Source organism: Puma concolor, chromosome D2, assembly GCF_028749965.1.
Source record: "Puma concolor isolate L17-30 chromosome D2, mPumCon1.1.hap2, whole genome shotgun sequence".
In the NCBI taxonomy this organism is placed as follows: Eukaryota; Metazoa; Chordata; class Mammalia; order Carnivora; family Felidae; genus Puma; species Puma concolor.
Window position 1 is genome coordinate 55,573,709 of NC_141677.1, and position 15,741 is coordinate 55,589,449.

General features: G+C 38.4%; 1 protein-coding gene and 1 non-coding gene across 7 annotated transcripts in view; one reads left to right on the forward strand and one right to left on the reverse strand.

Moving 5' to 3' along the window:
• Nucleotides 1-15,741, forward strand: part of LOC112854419 (cytochrome P450 2C41-like) — a 40,090-nt gene that overhangs the window by 10,655 nt on the left and 13,694 nt on the right. For all 6 annotated transcript variants that reach the window (XM_086680424.1, XM_086680426.1, XM_086680423.1 and 3 more), the window contains 3 exons: nucleotides 3,785-3,945; nucleotides 7,405-7,581; nucleotides 11,508-11,649. In XM_086680424.1, the coding sequence (XP_086536550.1) occupies nucleotides 3,785-3,945; nucleotides 7,405-7,581; nucleotides 11,508-11,649 (480 nt within the window). The remainder of the gene's footprint in view (nucleotides 1-3,784; nucleotides 3,946-7,404; nucleotides 7,582-11,507; nucleotides 11,650-15,741) is intronic.
• On the reverse strand, nucleotides 3,170-3,276 carry LOC112854933 (U6 spliceosomal RNA). The gene has a single exon (XR_003223005.2). It is a non-coding gene; the product is annotated as a U6 spliceosomal RNA (small nuclear RNA).

A 15,741-nucleotide genomic window follows, 5' to 3' on the forward strand; every position in this document is an offset into this window, starting at 1 on the left:
TTAATCCCCATCATCTGTTTAACCCATCTCCCACCTCCATCTGGTAACCATCAGTTTGTTCTGTATAGTTAAGAGTCGTTTCTTGGTTTGCCTTTCTCTTTCTTTTTTTTCCCCCTTGCTCATTTGTTTCTGAAATTCCACATATGAGTGAAATCATATGGTATTTGTCTTTCTCTGACTTATTTCGCTTAGCATAATACACTCCAGCTCTATCCATGTCATTGCAAATGGCAAGATGTCATTCTTTTTGATGGCTAAGTAATATTCCATTGGTTATGTATATACCACTTCTTTATCCATTCATCAGTCATGAGCAGTTAAGCTATTTCCATAATTTGGCTATTGCACATAATGCTGCTATAAACATCGGGGTACATGTATCCCTTTGAATTCGTAGTTTTGTATCCTTTGGGTAAATATCTAATAGTGCAATTGCTGGATCATAGAGCAGTTCTACTTTTTGAGGAACCTCCATCCTGTTTTCCAGGGTGACTGTGAACGATTATTTTTAAATTACCAGTTTGAGTTATTTAATGTTGCTCGCTAATCTGTAGTATTATTTAATATATGTTAAGAAATATATGCTATAGCATAATCCTGAAAATTACACAAATACCAAATTATAAAATGATTTATTTAAGTTTCAGCTATTAATAACTCTTTACCCTGCCTCCCTTATTAGTTGACTTTCCTTATATTACTCTCCTTTATAGTCTATTAATCATGTTTCTAATTTTCTCTATTTTGTAATGTTTTGACATCTTAGAGGCCTTGCAGAACCAGGGAACAACCTCCCCTCCCAGGGGTAATGAATTACTAGATATAGCAAACATCTTGTCTTAGAGCATGTCTTTGATTTGCAAATCAGCCTATCCACAGCCCATACCCCCAGCTGCCTCCTTTACCAAGTTCTCACACACCAAGCCAATACTCTCCCTGCTCTAAAGCAACGCAGGGCCAATTACTGAAGAACTGGGGAACACCCCTGTAACCCAGAGCCCTCTGCAACTGTTCAAACTATCTGATCCTAAATGTACTCAGCATACCTACCCTGCCTTGCTCACTCCTTCCCATGAAAGCCCCAATGAAGGCTCTGGCCCATGCTTTCCCTCTGTTCCTTCTGCCTCCTCATCTACCTTGGTGCTTCCCTCTTGGTAACTCTGAGTAACAAACTATCTTTTCAATTGCTATCTTCTCCTGATCTACTGGCCTCACGATCTAAATAAAAATTCCAGGTGCATTTTAAAATCATTGGATTTGGGTTAGAACTTGTATGGTAATTATTTTACCCCCCTCTGTCAGCTCTAGTGACTTATGAAGTGCTTGTCACAATGAATCTGATTTTCAGTGTGGATTTCAAATTACCCTGCTTTTTAATTCTCTCTCTAAAATGAAGCGAAAGATTAAAAACCAAATTTTAGCTGTGAATCTCTCTCTCTCTCTCTCTCTCTCTCTCTCTCTCACACACACACACACACACACAGATCTCTCTCTCTCTCTCTCTCTCTCTCTCTCTCTCACACACACACAGAAATCTGAAGGCCTTCTTAAATTTATCCCCTACCTTCTAGAATAAGTTTTTCCAAAAGCTTACTGTCCTTGAGTGTTTCAACTGAAAAGGAGTCTGGAATAGGAGCAGTTAACTAAACATGTTTCCTATTTTTTAATTCTGTCTCATTTCTTCCTCATTTTTGATTCTGGTCACCTTAATTACATTGATGATGTGAATTTGGGGCCTTTTGCATATAAAGTTTATTGATCATTTGATTATAGCAATTTCATTTAAATATTTCCCACTAAAAATATAAAACTTTTCCTCTGCTTTCATTTATCTGTAAAATGACAGAATTGACTTAAATGATAGTCCAAGTAAAAAATTTATAGCAACGATATGGGCTTCTGCTAATGGCTATATATAGTAATATTCCAGAATTCCACAAGAGGGCAGGCTGTCCAAATAAATGTGGGGCCTGATGGACACTATTTCCTAGAGAAGAAAATTATTTTTTTCTATATTGCAATAAAGAAATAAAAGGACTCGGGGCGCCTGGGTGGCGCAGTCGGTTAAGCGTCCGACTTCAGCCAGGTCACGATCTCGCGGTCCGTGAGTTCGAGCCCCGCGTCGGGCTCTGGGCTGATGGCTCAGAGCCTGGAGCCTGTTTCCGATTCTGTGTCTCCCTCTCTCTCTGCCCCTCGCCCGTTCATGCTCTGTCTCTCTCTGTCCCAAAAATAAATAAACGTTGGAAAAAAAAAAAATTAAAAAAAAAAAAAAAGAAATAAAAGGACTCTATTTATTGCCTTTTCTGTTTAAAAAAAATTTTTTTTAAGTAGGTTCCATGCTGAACATGGGGCTTGATCTCATGAGCCAGCCAGGCGTCCCAGGACTCTTTATCAAGTTCATCTTTTTTGTTTGCTTATCTGTGACTTAAGTTTGAAATAAAGATTTCTTATTTTACTTTTATTTTAGGCAAATTGTATTATAATTTGTATTCATTTGTGTTAGTTTTTCTTCTCATATAATATGGATAGCTTTTGCTTTTTTACATTCATTCCATCCAGTATCTGCATTTTTCCATAATCTTCCTTTCTCTAATCTTTTCCTCTGCTGATTTTACACATGGGTCACTTCAACTATTCATTGTACATAAAAGGTTTCCAGGTCCTTAGTCATTTTTTCCCTTCCTTATATGAGTGCTAATTGCAAGCTTACCAAACAGGTGTGATTCTTCTTTCATAACCTGAATCATTACGTAGTTTTTAAAAATTTATTTTTATTATTATTATTTTTAAGTAATCTCCACACCCAATGTGGAGCTTGAACACACGACTCCAAGACCAACAATTGCATGCTCCATGTACTGCCACACACCCCTATTAGGTATTTTTAAAAGTGGCTTCTTGGGGCATCTGGTGGGCTCAGTCAGTAAAGTCGGTCTTGATCTCAGGGTCATGAGTTCAAGCCCTGCGTTGGCTAAAAAGTAAAAGAAGGGAAGAGAGGGAGGGAGGGAGGGAGGGAGGGAGGGAGGGAGGAAGGAAGGAAGGAAGGAAGGAAGGAAGGAAGGAAGGAAGGAAGGGAGGGAGGGAGGGAGGGAGGAAGGGAGGGAGGGATTTCTTTAAATTTGTTTCTTTTGTTCTTCAAAGTAATAGTCCCCTTGGGTAAAAATCAGGTAAACAAATGTAGTGATATACGAATTTGCGTGTCATCCTTGTGCAGGCGCCATGCTAATCTTCTCTGTATCGTTCCAATTTTAGTATATGTGCTACTGAAGCGAGCACCAAATGTAGTGATATAAATGGAGTATTTGGAAAACTATTATTAAACAAACGAGGATGGAATGGGCTTCACATTAAAAAAAAAATTTTTTTACATGTATTTATTTTTGGGAGACAGAGACAGAGTGCAAGCAGGGGAGGGGCAGAGAGAGAAGGAGATACAGAATCTGAAGCAGGCTCCAGGCTCCGAGCAAGCTGTCAGCACAGAGCCGGACTCGGGGCGTGAACCCACGAACCGAACTGTGAGATCATGACCTGAGCTGAAGTCCGATGCTCAACTGACTGAGCCACCCAGGCAGGAATGGACTTCACTTTTAAGGGAAAAGTGACAAGTTGATTTTAAGCATACTAAAATTTTCACCGATAAAGGGATTGCTAGGTAGATATTGCTTTAGAGGTTCTAAAATTACCTTTATCTGTTATCAACAACAAAGATTTTTATATGTATATTTTAATGCTATTTAATAAATCTTTCCTATTCTTTTTTTTTTTAATCTCTCCTATTCTTTAGCCTTACCCTGTGACCCCACTTTTGTCCTGGGCTGTGCTACCTGTAATATGATCTGCTCCATTATTTTCCAAAATCGTTTTGATTATACAGATCAGACTTTACTTGGCTTCCTGGAAAAATTTAATGAAAACGTCAAGATTTTGAGCTCCTCATGGGTCCAGGTGAGGTCAAGATCCTCTCTTCCTGAGAAGCTACTTATACTGTTTTGTCCAAGTCCAAAATTCTGTATGAACCATGCTGTGAAGTGAATGAACACTAGACATTTTGGATGTTATAATGTGGTAACTGTGGAAATCAGATTCTTCTCCCTTCTTGAGATTTGTTTTGTTTTGCTTGCTATAGGTTTGTGCTGTTGGTTTTTTTTGTGTTGTTTTTTTTACTTTTTTAAATGTTTTATTTTATTTTTGAGAGAGAGAGAGAGAGAGAGAGAGAGAGAGAGAGGGACAGAGTACAAATGGGGGAGGGGCAGAGAGAAAGGGAGACACAGAAGCTAAAGCAGGCTCCAGACTCCAAGCTGTTAGCACTGAGCCGATGTGGGGCTTAAACTCACGAACCATGAGATCATGAGGCTCGAACTCATGAACCATGAAATCATGACCTGAACCAAAGTCAGATGCTTAACGGACTGAGCCACCCAGGCACCCCCGTGTGTGCTGGGTTTTTTGCTTTCTATAGGCTGTAGATGTTTATTTAGTGACTTTTCTGAACTGTTTTTGCTAAGTCTCTTCTTTGTCATGTGCGGTCTCTGAAATCTCTGTTCCTTTAGCTTGTATTAAGCTAATGTTTTGATGGAAGTTTCCTTGAATGTGAGGAGCCGAAATGAAGGGAGAAAGAGGGGGTGGGGAGAGAAAGGGAGGGGGAGAAGGGGGAGAAAGAGAGAGAACTGGAAGGAAGAAGGGAGGGACAGAGGAAGGGAGGGAAAGAGAGGGAGGGAGGGAGGAAGGAACTAATGAATTCTTCCAGATTGGCTCTGTGCTGGGACACTCCTTCAGTGCTTTCATCAGACTGTTTTCAATTCTTTCTCAGCTTGTGCTGAGCCAAGATCATCCAGAGGTGAAAGCTTAGGGTCTTCTGAGGTCTTTTCTTAGCCTATGTCCTGCTTTCTAAACTTTTTTTTTTTTTTTAATTTTTGTTTAATGTTAATTTATTCTTGACAGAGAGAGAGAGAGAGAGAGTGAGTGGGGGAGGAGCAGAGGGAGAGGGAGACACAGAATCCGAAGCAGGCTCCAGGCTCTGAGCTGTCAGCACAGAGCCTGACGCGGGCCTCGAACTCACAAACTGCGGGATCATGACCTGAGCCAAAGTCGGATGCTTAACCGACTGAGCCACCCAGGCGCCCCCTAAACTTTAAATTTCTAAATTCCTCAGTATACATGGGTGCTTTTGAATGCCCTAATTTCCAGAAGTTACTCTCTCCTCAGCTTTTCTTCCTAGGATTTTGATGTTGTATCCTATGCCTTAACTAATCTTTGCCCGAGGAGGCTGTGGGTTATTCATTTGCCTTACAGAGTTTTGGAGACATACCTACTACTTTTCCACTCTGAGTTCTAAGTTAGATGAGACAAAGACCAGAGCCCTTCAGATTGCCCCAGAGAAGTGGCAACAGAGAAAACAATTTTTTGTGAGGATGGTCAGCTCTACTCTTTCTTGAACTAGAAACCAGAGTCCCATGTAAGAAGCTGCCCTTGTTAAGACCCCTGCCAAACTGAGGAAAGAGGTGGGACAAGGACAAATTAAAAACTTCACAAAGCTTTCCCGCCATTTTCAAGTTACCTTTTTCTTAATTCAGCATTCTCTTGATTGCTTTGTTTTCTAGAATTCAGACAAGTTGATTCTCATGGTTTGTGCTAAAATTCTCAGCCTTTTTTGAGAGGGACCTACCTTTGGAGCTGTCTACTGTGACATTTTCACCAGTTATACTCAGTGAAGTGAATTTTTGAATACCGAACTCCTGCCCAGGGCAAGCGTCCTGGAGTGCGCATCTGAGAAAGATAGTTGAAGCCTTTATTTCACAGACAGGAAGACAAATGTCCAAATATGGAGCTGGTGGAATTCAAGCCCATTTGTTCCCTGGTCTGTGATTTTTCCACTAAACCTCAAATCTCAGTTTCCATAAGCTACTTTGGTGACTGCCTGGAAACATGACCACATCACTCCATGGGCATGCAGGCCCCTGCTGGAAGGTTCCCATTGCCCACAAGGTTTGTCCTCCACTCACTTAGTGACCTCTTCATCACATTACTTAACAGAAGTATGCTAATTTAGGAAGGAAAAGAATGTCTCCTTTAAGAAGAGAAAACGTTTGGGATCACAGATGCTACCAGGGAACACTGACTAGGGAGTAGCTTTGTGCTAAATATCAAGTTGCCCAAACTCCCTTAACTTTGGTCTTCATCTATAAAATGTGAATCATAGTAATTCATGTCATTCTATATTTCAAGGTTGTAGGGAGGAATTAATATTTAAAAAATGAGAGAATTGGGCACCTGGGTGGCTCAGTCACTTCAGTCAGTTGAGCATCCAACTCTTGATTTTGGCTCAGGTCATGATCCCAGGGACATGGGATCGAGCCCCACATTGGGCTCTGTGCTGACAGCACACAGGGCCTGCTTGGACTTCTCTCCCTCCTCTCTCTCTCTCTCTGCCCCTCCCCCCACTTGCACATGTACCTTCTCTCAAAATAAATAAACTTAAAAAAAAAGTTTCTCTCTCTCTCTCCCTTTGCCCCTCTACCCTGCTTGTATTCTCTCTCATTCTTTCTAAAAATTAAAAAATAGGCATGCCTGGGTAGCTCAGTCAGTGGAGCATCCAAACTCTTAATTTCAGTGCAGATGTGATCTCATGGTTCATGAGATTGAGCCCCACATCGGGCTCTGTGCTGATGGCACAGAGCCTCCTTGGTATTCTCTCTCTCCCTCTCTCTGCCCCTCCCCACTCTTTCACTCTCCCAAAATAAATAAATAAACTTGAAAAAATAAACTCATTTAATGTCGTAGACTCTGGGTCTAGAGTTCTTTCTTGCCCAGCAAGAAAGCAGGACACAGGATTAAAGTGCGAGAGATGACTAATGTCCTGGAGAAGACAAGAGCCCCGATTAAGGGTCCTTGCTCCATTTTTATTAGGATCAGAAGGCTTACAAACATGGTAATGGACGTGCACAAAGGGACAATGAAACTGTGAACATTAACTCATGGACATGAAGGAAAGAGGGGTTTGAAGATATGTGGAGTTAGGGGTTTGGGTCAATACAAAACAAAACCCTGGTGCCAGGCAGCCAGGCAGAAGGTTGTTTACAGCAGACGTGAGGCACCACTTATCTAGCAAGAAAGAACACTAGACCCAGAGTCTACGACAATTTAAAAAATTAAAAAATTTAAGTTAAAAAAAGAGAGAATTGACATAAAGATGCCTTAATACTATGAGGTTGATGTATGTGTATAGGAAATTATTATTATCTTCCATCATCTGGTCAGAGTTTGTTCCCTTAAGTATCCCTATGAGCATTAGACAGTTACTTTTATATGCACATCAAATGCTTCCCCAGAAGAGAGAGACCATTTTTTTCTTTATCTCATTTCTTTCATGTTTTTAATTTAATAATTTTTTTTTTTATCCTTAAGATCTACAATAGTTTCCCTGCTCTCATTGATTACCTCCCAGGAAGTCATCGCAAAATATTTAAAAATTTTACTTGTACACACAATTATATTTTAGAGAAAATCAAAGAACACCAAGAATCCTTGGACATTAACAATCCTCGGGATTTCATTGATTACTTCTTGATCAAAATAAAACAGGTAAAATGTTGGTGACAGATAATTTATTTGTTTGCCTGCATTTTTGGGGTTCACTGATTAGTTCTGTACTTATCAGGGATGTTTCAATAGGCAAGAAATGCTGGGCCAAACACTTTAGGTTCTTATGTATGCATGGATCTGGATTGAGCATCATAGAAGATCTAAGATTGAATTGCTAAATACCTGGAATACATGGAACCTGTTTGTCAAGTTTCTACCTGAGAAGAAAGAGAATGTACACTTTAGGGGAAATGAAAATTCAAACAGATTAGAAATGACAAAATATTGAGGCGTAAAATTAAGGTGGATGTGATCATGTCACACACAGCATGTGGGAGAGGTAGAAGGAAAGATTTAACCTTGCTAGGCTCCTGCTTGTTTTGAGGGTTGATGTAGATCCTCAAATATTTGCAATAAGGAATAGGGGAGGGAATTTCAGATTGGTAGAGTGGTATGATGAGAGGTTCAGGGGTGTGTATTGTCAAAGAGATTGGATGGATAGAAGAGAGAAGTCTTCGCTGAGTGTAGCCAAACATGAATTTGGACAGATACAGAGTTGAACATTGGTGTCTGTCAAGTAACTGTAAACCTGAGTGTTGGCATGACAAGTTTTGATTTTATCAGGTAGGTATATGAGCCACAAGAGTGGAATGCAAGTAATTATTGGAGGAAATTATCCTGGGAGCCCTGGAGAATGATCTGTATGATAAGAATGGACTCCAGGACCAACCGTGAGATTTTTCATTTCTTCGGACTTTGGCTTGATAAGAGTCTGGACCATGGAGATACAGAGGATCCTGAAATCAAATCAAATTGTTCATCTTGTCACATCTCAGGGATCTATAGAGACTGGTTTTAGTTGGAGGAGAGGATAAGTAGGAACTGTAGGGGAAATTTTAGTAATAAGAACAGATACAGCATTTGAGAAGTTTAACCAAGGAGTGAAAGATTTAGATAATAAATCTGAATGAGTGATAGGATCAAGTTGGAAATCATGTGACAACAGTAATGTAGATGACATGATGACACTTGTGGAGGTACAAAGTCCTCTTTGAACTGGGGAGAGACCAAATCCAGAATGTATCCTAAGGAGCTAATTCTAGAGAAGGAAATTCCTTCATCTGAGGCCATCTTTATTTTATCTAATCACCTTGTAACTCTGGGCAGAAATGAGAAACCAGTTAGTAAGCTAAAATGGCAAGGAGTCAAAGATGCCCATGAGGGTGACTGTCAAAGAATTGTCCATGCATGTCAATTGGACTGCTCAAATCATGTATTCTGGGTGGAATGAAGTGAAGAAGACAGAATGGTTTGAAGAAACTGGAAGAGGGACAAAGCAAATTACTTCCACCCTCTTCTTTCTCTACTAATAGGGCAATTATTTTTATCTCTCTGGTGATCATCTGATTTGAGAATCTGATTAAAAAGTATGGACATTTGGGGTGCCTGGGTAGCTCAGTCGGTTAAGCATCCGACTTCAGCTCAGGTCATGATATCACGGCTCGTGATTTCAAGCCCTGAATCAGGCTCTGTGCTGACAGCTCAGAGCCTGGAGCCTGCTTCAGATTCTGTGACTCCCTCTCTCTCTCTGCCCCTCCCCTGCTCATGCTCTGTCTCTCTCTGTCTCTCAAAAAATAAATAAATGTTAAAAAAAAAAATTTTTTTTTAAGTATGGACATCTTCCCAGAAGAATGCACCTACATTAATTTTTTTTTCCACATATTTTGAGGAATTTTCTTAATGCTGGGAAGCCTCTCCACTGATCCTGGGCTAATTAAGGCTCTGACATCTCTCTTTCAATTAACAGTATTTCTTTATACTATATTTTAAAATTGCATTGTTCCTCTGGTCTTCATCATAGTATTTAAATTCTATCTTATTCCTTTTTGTTGTTGTTAACATCTTCATAGAGTATAATTTACATACCAAACCCTTCACACATTTCAAGTACAATTCAGGAGTTGTGTATTTTCAGAGTTCTGCAACACCACAGCAATCAATTACCAAATATTTTCATCACCCTGAAAAGAAGCCCCATACGCGCCATCAGAAATCTCCATTGCCCCTGAATCCTCCCTTCAGGCATCACTCCTCTACTTTCTGTCTTTATAGATTTGCTATTCTGGATGTTTCATATTAATGGACTTCTACAGTATGTGGTCTTTTGTTCTAGCTTCTTTCACTTAACATAATGTTTTCAAGGTTCATTGATGTAACTTATATCAGTACTTCATTCCTTTGGTTGAATATTGTTCTGGAGTGGCTATGCCATATTTTATATATCCACTCATTGGTTGATGGACATTTTGGTTGTTTCTGGTTTTCTGGTTATTATGAATAAACTTCTGTGGACATTTGTGTACAGGTTTTGGTATATACAAATGCTTTAATTTCTCTTGGGTATATACCTGGTGATAGAATTGCTGGGCCATATGATAACTTTGTATTTAACCTTGGGAGGAAGTGTGGTGGGTCAAAAACCTGAATGTAAGAGCTAAAAATGTAAAACTCGTAATTACAAGAAAACTTAGGCATAAAATTGGCTAAAATTGATAATCCATTTGTATGTAAGCACTGGTTCTTTAAATTTGCTTCAACAGTAGGAAATGCTAAAAATGGTTTATTAGTGCCCTATTCTTTTTCCTCGCTTTAGAGTGATTTTGGGTTGGCAATGTTAGAAAACTGTGTGAAGTTGATGTTACTGGTGGGTCTAGTAAGTACAGCTATTGAGTGGGTTAAGCCTATCTTAATGGAGTTGATTACATGTTAGGCATGCTACTGGTCACTTGGGGATTATAAAAACCTTATTAAATTAATGCTGGTCTATAGGAAGGGATAGGAAGAAATTATTATTATTATTATTATTTGTATTTTAGTGACCTCAATAGTAAGTATTTCAAATGGCCCTATGGTTATTATCGACTTTGTGTCATCCTTACCTTAAACCAACTTCGGTTGTCCTTGTGAAGTGCTTTTGCTTCCCAATGTACAGTTTATGAGACCTCTATTCAGTCAGTCTCTTATCCTCAACATCTGCATTTCCCCTACACTCTCCTTCATCCCTTATGAGCAGTTAATGCTTAAATTTTCTGTCTTCATGTCTGTAGTATTTCTTCTATCTCTATATCCCCATTAATTCCTGTACTTGTTTCCTACTCCAAGTTGCCTCCTGCCTCACATCTAGAATAATCTGTTCTAGGATGTGCTGTCATGTTAGCTTTTGCACATTTTCAACCTCATAATGAGATTTTAGGCAATATTGAATCCACATAAATTCTATAACAGAAGAAGAGAATTGCAAATTCTCGATCTTGGTTTATACCATTTTGTGAGATATTGCTCTAATTTACTCATTTCTCTCTATTCAGATTGTGTTTGCCTACCAACAAGAGAAAACCCAATTAACAATATTTTAAGAATGTGTAGTGGGTTTATTTATCTCATGTACAGCGAATTTCATGTAGAGCAGTCCAGGACATGTACAGTAGCTCTGAAGTATCATGGACTCAGGTGCCTTCTATTTTTCTTTAGCACACTTAGTGTGTAGGCTTTATGTTCATGCTCAAATACTCGTGTTTCAAGATGATGTCTACACCGCCACCACCACCTACATATCTGTGTTTTGAGTAAGAAGAAGGAAAGAGAAAGTGGCATCCATAGGCCATTGGTAAGAAATAGATTGCTTGGCCAATGTAGCTGCAAAGGAGGCTGGGAAGTAGAATTTGTAGGCAAGCAAGGGATAAGGAATAGGAAATGAAGATTGGGTCAGCTAATGCATACAGTTTTCCATACCATACAGTTATTATTTTAACACTGCCCTCTCCAGTTTCTAAGTTTGCTTCCCTTGATAACAATGTGCTATTTGGGATTTATTGTAATGACATGTGCTGGCAAACCATCAAATAATGGCATTGAATAATTCCTAGGAAAACCACAGTCAGCAGTTGGAGTTCACTATTGAAAACTTGATAGCCACTGCAAGTGATTTGTTTGCAGCTGGGACAGAGACCACAAGCACCACCCTAAGATATGCTCTCCTGCTCCTGCTGAAGCACCCGGAAGTCACAGGTACCGCCAGCATGGTAGGAAGGGTGAATTTCAGAAATGATGTTGAGAAGACACTCGTATGGGCTTCCATCTTGTTTCTCTTAGAGAAGCTTCCTTACTGAAATTCCTGTGCCACCAGCTCTGATTTGTCCAAATATGAAAAAGGGAGATAAGTGAGGCAAATTCACACACTAGCAGAAGGATGACTGAGAAGTGAAGACACTGTGAGCAATAATAGCAAAAGCAGAAAGCTATGGATTTTATCAACAAAAAGAACTTTGGATAAATGTCTAGATTTTATGGGAAAGCATTTATAGCAGGCACGGCCAGCATAAGTTGAATATCAGTTTTCTTAAAAGAGGCCACTTTGAATGGTAGGTGTGTTCTTGGAGAAATCTTTCCTGGGGTTGCTGGGTCAGTTGAGCATCTGACTCTTGGTTTCAGCTCAGGTCATGGTTCCAGGGTCATAGGATTGGGCTTTGCATTGGGCTCCATGCTGAGTGTGGAGCCTGCTTAAGGTTCTCTCTCTTTCTCTCCCTCTCTCTGTTTCTCTCCTCTGCTTGTGCTCTAAGAAATAAAAGAAAGAAAGAAAGAAAGAAAGAAAGAAAGAAAGAAAGAAAGAAAGAAAGAAAGAAAGAAAGAAAAGAAAGAAAAGAAAGAAAAGAAAGAAAAGAAAGAAAAAAAAGAAAAAAAAGAAAAAAAAGAAAGAAAAAAAGAAGAAAAGAAAGAAGGGAAGGGAAGGGAAATATTCTGAATATGCAGTTTTCTAATGGTAAGGTAGGGAAGATGGGAACTGTTTGTTGAAGTATAGCAGAAACTTAGTAAGATGGCCTGAGAAAATTTCCAGTCTTGGAAGTATTTTAGAAGGTTAGATTTATAAAAGATACATGCTATTTAGACACAATGTGGTTTAAAGGATTTTTTTTCCCTTTTAATTTTTTTTTAACTTTGTTTATTTTTAAGTAGGCTCCATGCCCAAAGCAGAGCCCAATGCGGGGCTTGAACTCACAACCCTGAGATCAAGACCTGAGCTGAGATCAAGAGTTAGACACTTAACCGACTGAGACACCCAGGCACCCCATTTTTTTCCTTTTTAAACAACTATATTTTTCCACCTTATTGAGGTATAATTAACAAGTAAAAATTGTATATACTTATAGTATATAATGTGATGATTTCATATACATGTACATTGTGAAATGATTACCACAATCAAGCTGATTAACATATTTACCACCTCACATAGTTACCTTTTGGAGGAGGAGGGTATGGTGACAACTCTTAATATCTACTCTCTTAGCAAACTTCAAGTGTACAATACAGTATTAATCACAGTCACCATGTTGTACATTAGACACCCAAATTTATTCATTTTAAAAGTTTGAACCCTTTGACCAATATCTCTCCATTTCCCCCACCCCCAGCCTCTGGCAGCCACCATTCTACTTGCTGCGTCTATGAATTTGACTTTTTTAGATTCCACATATATGTGAGATCATGCAGTATTTGTCTTTTTGTGTCTGGCATATTTACTTAGTGTAGTATCCTTTAGTTTCATCCATGTTGTTGCAAATGTCAGATTTTATTCTTTATTGGCTAAATAATATTCTGTTGTTATCCTTTTCTTTATTCATCTATCAGTGAACACTTAGGTTTTTCCATATCTTGGCTATTGTGAATAATGCTGCAATGAACATGAGAGTGCAGAGATCTCTTTGAGATACTGATTTCCTTTTCTGTGGATATATGCCCAGAAGTAGAATTGTTGGATCAATGTTAGTTCAGGTTTTAATTTTTTCAGCAACCTCTCTACTGTTTTCTATAATTGCCGTACCAATTTACATTCCTATCATCAGTTTACAGGGTTCTCTTTTTTTCTGCATTCTTACTAATATTTTTTATCTCCTGTCTTTTTGTTAATAGCCATACTAACAGATGTAAAGTGATATCTCACTGTGGTTTTGATCAACACGTCCCTGATATTCAGTACCTTTTCATATATCCACAGGCCATTTGTATGTCTTCTTTGGAAAAATGTGTATTCAGGTCTTGTGCCCATTTTATTTTAGGTTGTTAATTTTTTGCTATTGAGCAGTATGAGTTCCTTATGTATTTTGAATATTAATCCCTCATCAGATACATGCTTTGCAAATGTTTTCTTCTATTCCGTAGGTTACCTTTTCATTTTATTGATTGTTTCCTTTGTTGTTGTTGTTGTTGTTTTTGAGTAAACTTTAAGCCCTATGTGGGGCCCAAACTCACAATCCCGAGATCAAGAGTCTCATGCTCTACTGACTGAGCCAGCCAGGTGCCCCTGTATTCTACCGTTTTGATTACTGTAGCTTTGTAATAGGGCTTGAAATCAGAAAGCACGGTACCTCCAGCTCTGTTCTTTTTTCTCAAGACTGCTGTGTCTATTCAGGGTCTTCTGTGGTTTAGTATGAACTTTCGGATTTCTTTTTCTGTTTTTGTGAAAAATGTCATTGGAATTTTGGTAAGGATTACATTGGAGTAGATTACTTTAGTTAATATAGGCACTTTAACAATATTAATTCTTCTAATCCATGACCACAGGATATCTTTCCATTTAATTGTGTCCTCTTCAATTTTTTAATCAATGTTCTATAGTTTTCAGTGTACATATCTTTCACCTCTTTGGTTAAATTTGTTACTAAGCATTTTATTCTTTTTGATGCCATTGTAAATGGAATTGTCTAATTTCTCTTTCAGATAGATCATTGTTAGTGTATAGAAACACAACTGATTTTTATATATTGAGTTATATCTTTCTACTTTACTGAATTTGTTTATTCCAACAATTTTTGGTGAAGTCTGTAGGATTTTCTATATATAAGATCATGTCATCTGCAAACAGACACCATTTAACTTCTTTCTGTTCAGTATGGATGCCTTTTATTTATTTTTCTTGTTTAATTGCTCAGGCTAATCCAGTACTATGTTGAATAAAAGTGGCAAGTGTAGGCATCCTTGTCTTGTTCCTAATCTTAAAGGAGAAAACTTTCAGCATCTCACCACTGAGTATGATGTTGTCCTTGGCTTGTCATGTATGGCCTTTATTATATTGAGGTTCATTCCTTTTATATGTAATTTGTTGAGAATTTTTTTAATCATGAAAGGATGTTAAACTTTGTCAAATGCTTTTTCTGCATCTACTGAGATGATTATATCATTTTTATCTTTCATTCTGTTAATACAGTGTATCATATTTATCTTTTTGAGTATTTTGAACCACCCAGGCATCCCAGTGATAAATCAAGCTTGATCATGGTGTATGATCCTTCCAGGGTGCTGTTGAAGTCAGTTTGTTAGGGTTTTTTGTTGTTTTGTTTTTGTTTTTGTTTTTGTTTTTTTGAGAATTTGATCTGTGTTCATCAGGAATATTAGCCTTTTCTTATCACACTTCTAAAAGAATTTTATTATTTTAGAAGTCTGAGTCCAGAAAAATGGTGTTTGCGAAAACAATTTCTTTTTGGGTCAATAGTTTTTATCTTTTGCGAACTAAGAACAACTTAAAAAATGTTTTTAAAACTTCAAGAATATTCTGGTTGTGCACAGCAGATCAGTTATACACATGGTTTTCTGAATCAGAATCCCATTGAAATGATGATAAATTAATTATAAATGAGCACTACTGTTTCAGTTGGAGAAGAGAAGCACAGCAAAACAGTTATCAAATCTTCAACAAATTTCTAAAGCATAGAGAGTAAATGGAGGGCTGATAACCGTCTCAGGAGGGAGATTGAAGTTGTAAGCTAAATGTCAAAGAAGGAAGATTTAGTCTGGGAAAACAAGCCCCTACAACTACATAAGGCTCAGTATTGAAAGAACCAAATCTCAAGAAAGGTAGAGGGAGACTGGAGTAGAAAACAGGAGGCTCTCCCTGCCTAGCTACCTGCTACAACTTCTCTTAGCAGGTAACTGTTTTCCCTCCACAGAAAAGGGAGCTCACTCTCTAGAGAAACTGAACCTAAGAGACCTTGCCCTCAGGGACACTTGGCAGAGACAGAGAAAGAGTGAAGTGTAGGGCTGAAAAAGAAAGACTAATAGTCTACTTGAATTCTGAGACCCTTAGCTCCTTTCTCTATCCTCTTC